At 39.9% G+C, this 13,458-nt stretch overlaps 1 protein-coding gene across 1 annotated transcript; it reads right to left on the reverse strand.

Moving 5' to 3' along the window:
• Positions 1–6,253: 6,253 nt before the first annotated feature.
• Positions 6,254–12,299, reverse strand: LOC142922959 (interferon-induced very large GTPase 1-like). The gene has a single exon (XM_076063900.1). It carries the CDS (start codon positions 12,227–12,229, stop codon positions 10,043–10,045), a length of 2,187 nt encoding a protein of 728 aa, XP_075920015.1. The 5' UTR covers positions 12,230–12,299; the 3' UTR covers positions 6,254–10,042.
• Positions 12,300–13,458: the final 1,159 nt, after the last annotated feature.

Genomic DNA, 13,458 nt, shown 5'->3' on the forward strand with positions numbered 1-13,458 from the left:
TATAAAGCAACACAGACGGTTGGTCAAAACACAATTAACGCATGGTCTGGTTGAATATGTTATTTCAAAGATTGCTAAATTATAAGTTAAGTGTGAAATCCAGGAGAGTGCTGGAAAACAGACTGCATACACATATAACGACATCCCAGCATCACGGGTTAGCACAGAGACATATGGGGAGACACGCACACAAATCTAGTAAATTATGAATTGATTGAATGAATGGGGGAATGAGTGATAGCCATGTCATGATAATTTTGTCAAGAGAATCTGCAGAGACCCATCGCGGCTCTCAGGCCACGCGGTGTTCCCAGCCCACAGCGAGGAGGCGGTGGAGGTTCAGCCGCCCAAGATGTCTTTCTCTAGCGTACAGTACTATATACATGTATAGTATTGTATACGCTATATTCTTTCTTTTTATTTCATTCTATACATTTACCATACAATATGTATTTAACACGAAAAAATATTAATCAGTTTACATTCAAAATGCTTAATGTTTAATGTCTGGGTTTATCCCATGAAAGGAAATGAGAGGGGTGTCATTTTACGAACCATGAACCAATCCCGAGTGTTCCCATTGTCGTTGAGTTTGCCTATCGCGGATTTACCGATAGCAGATATTTTTTAAGAACATAAGCTCTGCGATAGACAAGGCTTTGCTGTTCGCGGTGTTGCCACCAAGCCATAACTCTGGGTACAAAGGTCAAAGTTCCTGCCTGATTAAACAAAAATGGGAGTCTATAATGTAGACTGTAGCCTGGTTCTTAACCTGAGTGAGTGGTATTGGCGAGTACCTATGATGACTGACACAACACACCAGGGGTTGGGTGGCTAGTACCACGCCTGGCAGCCTTTGTCTTCCCAATAATAATGTTTACGCACCACAACAGGTCGTCATTTGAGGCTAAGTTGACCAAGAGGAGGTCCAGGGCTGGCTCATTAAGGAGCTGCATCTCTCGGTTGACTTTACCTGGTACAATAAAAATAGTTTAGTTCATGGATTTATGATGCCATAAATCCAAGAGAAAGATAACTAAGGAGATGGAGCGATTAAATCAGTTCGTGTAGAGCTGCTTGGTGGATTATTACAATGCAAGTGTTGTGAGAGTTGGCCCCAAATCAAATAGGTCTACATCCGGCAGCAAATTAAGCATGTCCGATTATTAATTAAACTAAGAGCATACACTGATTTTTAATTTATGAAGAGTCTACAGCAGGGGTGGGCAAATTTTTTGACTTGCGGGCCACAATGAGTTCTAAAATTTGACAGAGGGGCCGGGCCACTCCCGGTCAAAGTGCGCCATCTAATGGGGAAATGGGGGCATTACAGGAGAAAGTAAAATTTAATTTAATAATAACAATATTTGGACAAGTTCGGCGGGCCGGATTAAAAAGCCCAATGGGCCGTATACGGCCCGGGGGCCGTACTTTGCTCATGCCTGCTCTACAGACATGAAATGCCTCAATCGTGGCATGATGTCTCAATCTTCCCTCTATTTAAACGTTGCGACAGAATGTTAAACTAGTATTGCATGCGCGGTTATATTCTTCACGAAGATGACTGGAAAAGAAAAAAAATGAATAAATAGATGCCAACCAACAAGTTGAAATGTTGTATACAACACAGTTAACAGGTTCACAATGGGTGTCTACCACGTTTACTGTACTGAAATACATGGAAGGCTTCGCAATTAGGACTGAACTAGGCTGAGTTGTTCGTGAGGGCAACAAGTAAAATACATTTGGCGATGAAGGGGAAAACTGGCAAGTAAAATATTACACGAGACTGTAAAGGGTCGTCATTTATTGTTGATGTAAAACACCAATAAACTCAACGAGCTTCCCCCATTTTTGTTTTATCAGCCAGGAACTTTGACCTTTGTACCCAGAGTTATGGGTTGGTGGAAACACCACGAACAGCAAAGCATTGCCTGTCGCGGAGGTTACGTTCTTTAAAAATATACCTGCTATCGGTAAATCCGCGATAGGCAAAGTCAACGACAATGGGAACACTGGCAATTGGTTCATGGTTCGTAAAACGACACCCCTCTCATTTCCTTTCATGGGATCAACCCAGACATTAAACATTAAGTATTTTGAATGTAAACTCTGATTAATATTTTCTCGTGTTAAATACATATTGTATGGTAAATGTATAGAATGAAATAAAAAGGAATATAGCGTCTGTACACTAGAGAAAGAAAAATCGTGGGCGGCTGAACCTCCACCGCCTCCTCGCTGTGGGCTGGGAACACCGCGTGGCCTGAGAGCCGCGATGGGTCTCTGCAGATTCTCATGACAAAATTCTCATGACATGGCTATCACTCATTCCCACATTCATTCATTTAATTCATCATAATTTACTGTCAATTATTTGGATTTTACCAAATTCACGCATCAAAGATTTGCCCAATGCTTCCTATCATATATTGAATTTACCTTATTTCCATCATTGCATTCATTGGTTAAGGCGCCGTATAAACTATGTAAAAGCAGGCTTGAGCCTGGACGTAAAAGCAACGTCAATAACAGAGCAGGCAGTTATAAACGAAGTGCTGCATGGCCCCATGCTATCAAAAATAAGTAAATATGCAAACTATACCACGAACCACATTCGTTTACAAATCGACAGAACCAACCCAACTAAGATATGTATCATTGGGAGGACGTGATCAACCAGGTAAAGTGTTAACTTTTGTGTTAGCCGACTCTCTGAGTTGAATTGCATTTCTAAGTTTGCTAAATTTGATGTCTCAGCTTCTTTTTCTCCCTCTCACCTAAGACGATTGGATCACCTCACTCTCTTCCGCACGTTCCCTCTTTGGATTTCACCCCCACCCTCTTGCCCGTTGCGGCAACCCCCCTCCCTCCGCCTCTTGGACCTATATAATATCTCGTCACAGCAGCTTGTTTCTCTCTCACCTGAAGACGATTGCTTGCTGTTGCGATCGAAAGGTCGTGATTTATTTTATTTTATACCTACGTGACTTTACCGAAGGAACCAAAGAGTATTTACAACATGAGTAATCGTGTCACCTTCTGCGTTGGAGAGTGGTCCATACTTCTGTGTTATCCCGACTCGACTACTGCAACGCCTTACTGGTTGAGATACCGAGCAAAGTACTTGGCAGACTCCAGCTTGTTCAGAATGCAGCTGCGCAAGTGCTTACACGTGAGCACATCACACCAGTCCTCTTATTTCTTCATTGGCTACCAGTCAAATTCCAAGTAGATTTTAATATATTGCTATTAACCTATATGGCTTTAAAAGACTCACCCCACATTACTTGCAGGAACTAATGAATGTATATATTCCATTAATATCCTGAAGATCTTCTGATCTCCAACTGCTCGGCACTCCCAGGTCTAGGTTGCGCTCTTTTGGTGATCGGGCTTTTGTTATCATGGCACCCAAATTATGGAAAACTTTGCCACTTGAAGTCTGGAAATCAGAGTTGGTTGAAATATTTAAGTCTGCTTTGAAAACCCATCTCTTTAAAGTGGCCTTCCCTCTTTCGTTTGGTCGGTTGCCCTGGTTCTGTTTTTGTTTCCTGATCCTAGTATGGAATGCACATTATGCATTGAATTATTATTATTTATAGCATTGTCGATTCCTCTTGGCGAGATCCATACCGGCAATGTTAATATTCGATTTGATTGAGCATGATCAGGATAGCAGAGTATAAATTCCACACACGTATTAAGACTTCACTCCATATATCAGGAAATCGATTCCGGTTTATAGCCCGTCTGTTATTGTTTCTTCTTGGCGAGATCCATATCCACAATGTTAAAATTCGATTCCAATACGGCAAATAGAAGTCGAAGAGAATCGATTCTGCCTACCTGTAGTGACGTCATTATATATTATAGCAGTGAAGTGAATCGATTCTGGTTAATAGCGTGGTCGTTGTCCATTCCTCTTTGGGAAATCGATACCCACATTTTTAATATTTGATACGATTGAGTGTGATCGGGATATCAGAGAATTGATTGCACACACCTGTGATGACGTCAGTACATATATCAGGGAATCGATTCCGTTTTTTTAGCATGGTTGTTATCGATTCCCAGTACTGTGGGCGCACCATTCGCAGGACAAAGTGTGAGGGGTGGATGCGATGCCAGTTTGGCAGGAAAAGGGATGGTCTCAGATGGGCTGGACCATAGTGATGGACACTTGCTATTGGGACCGGGTCAGAAATGGTGGAGGACGTGGAAAAGTACCGACTAGATATAGCCGGTCTCACTTCCACACACAGCATTGGCACTGGAACAAACTTCTTGATCGGGGTGGCCTCCTATTCCGGAGTGACCACTGGTGAGAGGACCCGAGCGGGTGTAAGGATACTCACAAGCCCCCAGCTGGGTGCTGTTCAGTTGGAGTTTGCCCGAGTGGATGAGAGTGTCCCCTCAATGAGACTTCGGGTCTCAGAAAGGAAAACTCTGATTGTTGTCTGTGCTTATGCGCCAAGCAGCGGTTCATAGTATTCGGCCTTTTTGGAGATGGTGGGTGTACTGCTAGACAGAGTGCCGTCTACCGGTTCCACAGTCTTACTGGGCGACTTCAATGCTCACGTGGGAAATTATGGCGATACCTGGAGAGGCATGATTGGGAGGAATGCCCCCCCTGATCTGAACCCGAATGGTGAGATGTTATTGGAATTCTGCTCTAGTCGAGTGTGAAGCAGCTGAGATGAGGATCAGTACCTCCAAATCTGGGTCATGGTTCACTCACGGGATACGGTGGATTTTTCTCCCCAGGGAAGGGGGGAACAGCTGCCCTCAGTGGAGAAGTTGAGTGATGGTGAGTGGGAGCGTGATATTGGCTGGCGGATTGGTGTGGCGCCCGCTGTGTTGCGGGCACTGTACCATTTTGTGGTAGTGAAGTGGTTTACAGGTCGATCTACATTCCCACTCTAACCTATGGTCATGAGTAAGTAAGTAAGAAGTAAGTAAGAGCATTTGATATTGTGCAGTCTTATGAGTCCAGTCCATCACGAATGTGCATTGATCACACATTGAAGTAGGCTCTCTGAAACAACACTGTTTTGAGTCTGTTGCAGAACTGGCTCAGACTCAGCGATGGATCCGGAACATGATCCTTGGGTAATTGGTTTCTCACCAGGGTTGCCAGGTTCACTCTCCGTGATTGGGTAAGGAGCTCGGTGATCGGGTAAGGAGCTCGGTAATCTGGGAGAGCCTCAGAGTCAAGCTGCTGCTCCTCCAGATTAACAGGAGCCAGTTGAGGTGGTTCGGGCACCTGGTTAGGATGCCCTCCGATAGACTCCCTATCGGAGTCCCGCCAGCATGTCCCCGGACACGCTGGCGGGACTGTCGAGCTAGAGTACGTGTCTAGTAGTATATAGTAATGTAGTGTATTGTGTAGCGTCTAGTATAGTAGTGTATAATAGTGTATTGTATTGCATATAAGTGTAGTGTATAGCAGTGTGTAGTGTAGTGTATAGCAGTGTATAGTGTAGAGTACAGTGTAGTGTATAGTGGCGCATGATAGTGTAGTGTATAGTAGTGCTGGAGTCCATTGCCAGGGAAAGGGAGGTCTGGACTACCCTACGCAACATGCTGCCGCCATGACCCTCACCAGGACTAGCGGATTGAGAAACGAACGAACGAATACAAATTGACCCTGCTTATGCCTCCAATGAGTCGTTAATACTCGGCAGGGGATAAGTACCATCAAAAGTCACCTGATTTAGGTGGCTAAGAACTAAGCAAAACCTCAGTGAACCATCGGGCTTCTTCACAACAACCACCAGTGGGCCTTAGTGGCTGGTAGAGGGAGAGGTAAAATCTACTCCTTGAAGAATTGTTCTAATAAATACACAATCCTTGATTTAGACTTACAAGTAATGCGGATTCTTAAACCTGATGCTGTGGATTATTTAAAAAGCAAGGCAATTGAGCTCGAAGAACTATGCAAATAGAATACAACTCTCTTTGGAACCTTTTTTTTCCAAAACAGAACCCAACGTTCCCCACATTCCTTGGCATATCTTCACTATTTTGATCGTAAATTTTGATTTAAAGCTTTCGTGACAGCAGTAATTCATATTCTTAGTTTTTTCGGTAAAGTCACGTTGAACGTGACTTTACCGAAAAAACTAAGAATATTTTGATCGTCTCATTTTTTACATTTTTTCAATTGTCCCTTGGTGTGTTTTGTATTTCGTGTTTGTCTTGTTCACCACTTTGAAATGCTGCTTTCATTAAAACACAAAATATGTTAATATTTGTATGCTTATAAATGTATTGATTAAAACCGATAGTTATGGCCCCAATAAAACATTGAATTGTGACTTTGAAAACATATTATGTTAAACTTATATGTTTTGTATCTATTTGCACAACCACTATATCATGTTCATGCTCCGAAACATACAAACAGGTATTAATTCATAAAATAACTGACCTCTTCAGCATTATACAATCAAGATTAGCTAAACAAAAAAAATGCGACATCCAAACAATCCTTAGTTCATTGGTTGTTGCAATACCAACCATATTATTGAAATCAGATTCTTATTGCCACAAAATATAAGATGCACAGATGGCAAATATCATATGGCAGATAGCAAAGCACTATGCCAACACTCCACTTCGTAAATATGACGTAAAGATGTACATATATATTCCTGTATTGTATTCAGATAGTATCATCTTACTCTATGTATATATAAAGTTGCATGCGATCGAAAATAACTCAAATTCCAGAACACCTCCCAATTGCTCACGCACCTTATCTACAATGACCAAATTGACAATAGATGTAATTAACTTAAAGTTGTTAATGAAGTAAAATATGAAGCTTCGTGTAAAATAATTATATCAAAAGTCAACAATTTATGTTGTCTTTGGAAGCGGTTGGCAGTTGTAGAACTTGATCTTTCCACTCGTCCACCCTTCTGAAGCATTTGTCAGCAATGATGCCACTTTTATTAGTTGCTTTTATGAATCCATCTCTGTCGTCTTGTTCATCGCCTTCCATGTCCCTTCAAAGTGACGTCTTCCTGCCGCCTGTATTGCCAACAATGCCCAGAGGATGAATCTGTTGTTCTACTTATTTATCTCAGCCTATTCGTTGATATTTAATAGAACTCTGCATTTGTCGTTTTCTTGATCCAGCTTCCACTCATTTACATTTTAAAGTTGTTTGCTTTTGTCCATTGATATTGATCGTGTTACACTTAATATGCAGTTTTTTCCATCTTCATGCTATGCAAATTGTGGTGTTAAAAATAATGTAGACTTTGCAATAACTGACAATGGATCTGGAAGAGAGGAAGATGAGTAGGCAGCGTGGACAATATTTGCTCCTATGCTTATCTGAAAATCACCTAAAACATTATAATGCTCAAGTCATACAGCCTATTGACTTCGATGCATCAAACCTAGAAATGTTATTAATTGTATGCAAAACTGTTACTATTTCTTCACATTTACCAACCTGTATGATTATATGTCCACGTATGAAAATGTTGGTATCGTCATTATCATAAGTTACTGGACGTTTGGCTTAAAAAAGCAATAGCACTGCTATAAATACTCATTTATATATATAACAGATTATTCGTGACAATGGCCCTTTTTCATAGCACATAAACAGAGGCCAGAGATATAGAGTGGATAAGAGTTGAAGATTACGAATGTGAGTTTTGTTTACTTAACTTGTAATGTCGTAGGTGTGGCCAGTGATGTATCAACCGATTCCACCTTTATCAGTCTCTTGTGATCTACATGTATGCCTTTGATATTTACGTCTAAGGCACGATGTTGATCATTGGCCACCCTCTCTTAACTTCGACTGTGCCCTAGAAAATGTGGTTAAAAAGTTCCTCTGGGCTTCGACAGATATTTCACAGTATGCTGCCAACCTTACTGTGACTTGGATACTTTGTATCATGACATAATTATTCGAATAAAAGTTCCAAAATCAATAGGGTCACAATGCACATCTCTCCAATATCTTTACCTCAACATGAACATTAAACAAATATTTTTTCACATCCCATTAGCGACACGACATTTTGGAAGCACATCATTTCAGCAACATTGATATTGGAGGGAGTCATTGGCTGTCTGTTTGTGTTACTCAGTTTAACATGGAGGTTTTCGCGAGCAATATCATCCATAAATAGAGGTTTTTGGGTTAGAGCGTGTAAGTGTGTGTTACTGTTTGCAAATAAGTTGCTAAATAGTTATGTTGCTGATTGTATTGACTGGTTCCATTTGATGAGTTTCCTAACAGTCTCAAGAGCTTTCTTCTGTTTCTGTCGAGAAAAAATAGTTTTTCAGTTCTGACAGGATTGTTTAGTGGATGATTGATCATTGTATCGTCTTCTCCATCAGGTCTCTTGGATTTCAAATTCCATGACTAGTCACTTTGGTACATGCCCCCCTTAGTCACTCATTGCTGTTTAAACCCCCAAGCCTTGTTAATAACATATTTTGGCCCTTTATTGTGATATTACATGAAATCATCCGTAACTTAATGTAGCACTAACATTAGTCATGGCGCAAACCTTATTGAAATCATTGCTTAATATTCTACCTTTATCTGTCGGCTGTAGAGTTTGTCCAAGTCATATCTCGCTCTCGTGCTCTTTTCCCTGAAATTCTTTCTGAGTTTTATTGTGACCATCATCATGATTAAGCCACCGTCATCACTTCCAATGTCTGCCCCAGAGAAATATCCACTCTTTTTATTTGACCAAAAATGGTTTGACATTCGTGTATCGTCAGTCCAGTAGTGAAATGCACCACAACATGAGTGCTACGTTGATCTTCTTGATTATTTGTGGGGGTGAATGGTGTTGATCAGTACAATGTTGTTTAATTTTGTAAATTCTAAGAGCCTTGTAAACCCCGCTAATTTTTGTGTCTCATTTGGTGCCTTTCCAGTCATTGGAAGCATTTGTTGCGATTATAGAATTACAGTACCCTGAGGTTTGCTGAAATTGTGTTGTATTTACTCACATGTGTTATTGTTGGGTCTGAACGTATAATTGGAGAGCAAACGAGTTAATTGTGCGTAATGGTGATATCATTATTTTAATGGAAAAAATAGCATTCAGCAAGACAGAATTGCTGCTGCAAAGGGAAATAAGCAGCAAAGAAGAAGTTACTGGTAAAGATGTTTCAACATTTACTTAAATGTTACATTTGGCAGATATCCATGCTGAGAACGGAATACTTGATAATATTGGAACCTTTTCAGCTTTGGATTTGACTTCAACTGGCCATATGCTATCCCATGGAAATATAGTATTATGCTCATGATGAAGCAATTTTGGATGAACATAAAAGTCTGAAAAGAACGATCGTGAGAGGCAAAATACCTGTCTTGGGCATTCATGAGAGTGGATGGGCAGGTGATTAAAGCTCTAGAAGAGAGCACCCAGGGGAGAAGGTTCTGCATCATGAAATAGGGGTCCGACACCAACATGAAGAAGAAAGTGCAAGGCTGGTGAGTATTTGTGGGAACTAGAAGCACAAATTTACTATTAAAACATGCAATATTGATTTTAGATTTCAATTACAAATGTTAAAGTAGAAACACAATTTAATATTAAGCACGCAGTTAGCTGATGTGTAATTTACCATTTTTATTGACATTTCTATTCTTAATTTTGGATTTACATTTGAAGTGCATCACAAACAAAATGCACGTTTAAACAAAACAAGGGTATAGAGGAATAAACACATTGTAAATGATTGTAGATATTTCTTTATGGATTACTTAAAAAGATGCATATATTTATTTTGCGCGAAAATATTCACGTCTAAGGCAGATGATCAGTTTACTATAACATCTACAATGTCTCAAGTTAAATGTATGTCCATATGCATGCATGTAACGACCGTTAAATGACATGCCATTTTAGAGATGTTCCTGTTTGATGATGAATTTTGTTCGTTATTATTAATAACATAAAAATGAAAATCTTTCAGACTTTGAAACAGAGCCACATATTCATAAGTTCATCTGTGACATAGGATGCTCATTTGTAGTTTTATTAACCTACAGTTTCTCTAAATCCTCAATAACATCATGTTCTTTAATACATTTCCAATCTGATGGAATTTTTCCCAGCGCTGCAAATTTTAGGTTATAGCGCTTTTCTAAGTTTGACTTGAACTTGCAGACAAACCATTTCCAATATGGCTGTGTGGTTAAGTCTGGTGTTATGCTCCAACAAGCATAATTTGGCCCGGCTGTACGATAATCCTTCCATGGTATTTTTCTGTCTGGAAACACTATGCTGCAGTTACTGGCAACTAAACTAGTGCAGATGTCGGTGACAAAGTGATCAGTTTCATGCCAATGTCCTCCACGTACTGCCCTGGGGCGGTGAATGGGAACACTGTGGTCTCCTTCATGATTGGACATCGTGTTTGTGCAGATGGCTTTACAGAACGGGCACTGCACCCAGCACCCACATAGCTGCCGAAATAGTATTTCGTGAGGTTCGTTCTGAACGTTTTGTAAATCATTTAAGCATGCTGAAGAAAATTTATCTTTTAAGCCTTGAACCACGGTTTTTAGTCCGTTTGTTAATTCTTCTTTAAGAAATTCAATATCCGTTATTTCTTTGTAGTCGCCTTTGTCCAAAGTTTGTCTTGGGAGCTTGATGGCGTCATCAAGCTGTGTGCAAAATGCATCCAGCCATGAAGATGCATCATACTCGTTTTCTTGTACGATTTCAGTTGCTTTATTAATTGCACGAGTAATTGCAGCTGTGGAATCCCCAAGACTTGACTTTAACATCTCATAAATTATTTCATTATCGTTTTCCTTGCAATACTCTTCTACACATTCCGTAATGTATTTCTCAAAGTGGTGTTTTGGATGGTGAATATATTCATCAAATGCATTAAAATCTTTCTTCTTCGCTAAATCTATGAGAATGTAGTTTTCTAATTTTGATCGATTTCCGTTGAATGCCGGAAATGTGGACTTCATCCTGCCTGCAATGTCAACACAAACTTTATCATAAACTGCCTGTTGAATGGATGTTTTCAGTTTGTTACACAAAATATCCACAAAAATAGCTGTGGATGTTGAGCCTTGGCAGCGAATTTTGAAGCTGTTGAAGTATTCTTCTTTTTTACTGACGAAGTATACTAATGGGTCATTTTCCCTCTGGAAATTCTCATGCATTTTCTGAAATCGCCCTGTAACCGCTGCCAATATGTGGACAGATAAATTAATTTTGAACTTATCTGTGAGCATAAATCTTTTATTGTATTGTGAAAATTCTTGTATTTCTGAATTAATTACCTCTAAAATTTCATATATGTAGGATGAATTGAAATTCGTTTTATGTTTCTCTTGGGTGGTAATGCATCTATTGACATTGAATTTTATGTCAGTAATTATTTTTTTAATTGACTCCATATCCTCATCTTTGAAATGGTGACTCCGACTTCCAAGCCATTTCGTGCCCATCATAATGTGTTCGTTTTGATTAACGTAAAATTCTGTCCCTATGTGATAGTGACATATCGCTGTTTGTAGGTGTTTAATTTGATTCGCATTACCTTCGTAAAGAAGGTTTTCAATTTGTGTTTTTACATCAAGTGTTGCAGGGCTGGTCATACTGTCTTTTATCACTTTAATCCACTCCTGCCAGATTTTATCAAAATCCCTGTCCCATTGTCCGTCATTTACATTTTTGTCTCTCAATTTTGAAGCCAAATCCTTGCTCTTTCTAATAAGCTGATCTTCGTAACTTGATCTCTGTAGATCGAGATTTCGTTTTTTGTCTTTTTGAGCCATCAGGGCTGTGTAGTTTTTGTAAGCATCAGACAATAGCTCTTCTTTCACTGTTTCAAATCCTTTTTCAAATTTAACTTTCCATTGAACCAACATTTCCGCATCATCTGCGCTATTGAAATGTTCTTCCATTTTATTTTTAATATCCTGATAGTTTGACAAAATTCTTAGTTCAATCTGTGATCGTGTCATAGCATCTGTATTGTTATCAATGCTGTTATAGAGTTTGTTTTCCTGCTGAAGAACATCACTCCTGAGTTCCCAAGTCCATTTTCCATACATTTCTTCCAGTTTGGTATAAGCTGCAATCTCTAATGTGTTCTTAAAGCTGAAAACGAAGTTTTCTGCAAGCAAAGCCGTCCATAGATCCTTAATGCGTGCTTTGAATTCTGATATCTTCAAGACGTTGACTGTTTTTTTCTTTTTTCGCATTTCTAAGTAACATTTCTTTAAGGTCTTTAATATTTTGGCAGTAGCTTGGATTTGGCGGAGCCATCGGAGGGTCTCCCTCCCAAAGATGAGCAAAGTAACGGATCTGAGAGTTCACGTCAAACCTGATAACCGCATCAAATGATTCAACAGCGCACTGCTCCTGGGCTGCAGCCATGCGGGTCATCTCATCAAGTTTCTCCTGAAAGCGTCTCCTTCCCTCCATGTTCTTATTGTGAGCAGTCACATCCCCTACGTTTTGATGGACAAACACACAGCTTGGTGATAACTTGACCTGCCTCATTCTCAGAAATGCCTGCACAGCAATTTGTAGAATGTCTTGCATTTCAGAAGGGTTCTCTCCTAAAATGTTGATCACGGTCATGTTTCCCAGCCCAATCACAAACGTTGCCAGCTCATTGTCATGACTATGTGTTGCATTTGACAGCTCTACAGAACGTAGTCCTTCTGTGTCGACTATCAGCACAAAGTCATATCCCAGCTGTTTACTGAACTCTGCCTCCACCTTCACTAACTGCATGTAGGCTCCTTGGGTGCATCTCCCACTACCAACAGGAAACTGGAGACCAAACATGGCATTAAGTAGCGTGGACTTTCCACTGCTCTGTATTCCCAGTATTGAGATTACAAACAGCCTCACGTTCCCAATTTCATTAATGATTCCATCCAAGATTGAGCTAATCCAAATGAGAGGGACATGTGCAGCATCACCATCCATGAGTTCAAGGGGAAATCCAGAGATCATCATTTCTGCTGCGATCTTTGACAAAGTAGCTGGGAGTTTTTCAACTGATGGCGTTGTCTGTGAAGCTTCGTAGATCTGACCAACTTCCCTAAAAACGTGATAAATTCCAAAGGAAGAGGCATCAAGTTCTTCTGATATTTTATCCAACTCTGATTGTTTTGCAGCAATGGTAGTCGTGTTAGAACCTTGTTTTTTCAATTGTATTATTGCTGTCCAGACCTGATGATAAGTGAGATTAAGTTGTGATAAGCGATCTGCATACATATTTTCTAAGTATATGCGTAGCCAATGCATAAAGTATGTTTTTACTGTGCATGACTTCTTGGTCAAAATTATGATCAATGATCTCATAAAATCGTTAAGAGGAAATGCTTTTTCAAGCTGTTCTTTCCTAATGAGTGTTTTTTCCATTGAAATATTACTTTTGTGTTCCTCAACACTTAGGCCCCCCTTTACCTTCATGCGA

The sequence above is a fragment of the Petromyzon marinus genome, unplaced genomic scaffold (genome assembly GCF_048934315.1).
Source record: "Petromyzon marinus isolate PM22_M1 ecotype Great Lakes invasive population unplaced genomic scaffold, UKy_Petmar_22M1.pri1.0 PM_Scaffold_23, whole genome shotgun sequence".
NCBI classification, from domain to species: Eukaryota; Metazoa; Chordata; class Hyperoartia; order Petromyzontiformes; family Petromyzontidae; genus Petromyzon; species Petromyzon marinus.

Excerpts from the sequence above, each read along its gene's own strand:
- LOC142922959 (XM_076063900.1), bottom strand. The coding sequence starts at position 12,229 with ATGCGAAAAAAGAAAAAAACAGTCAACGTCTTGAAGATATCAGAATTC.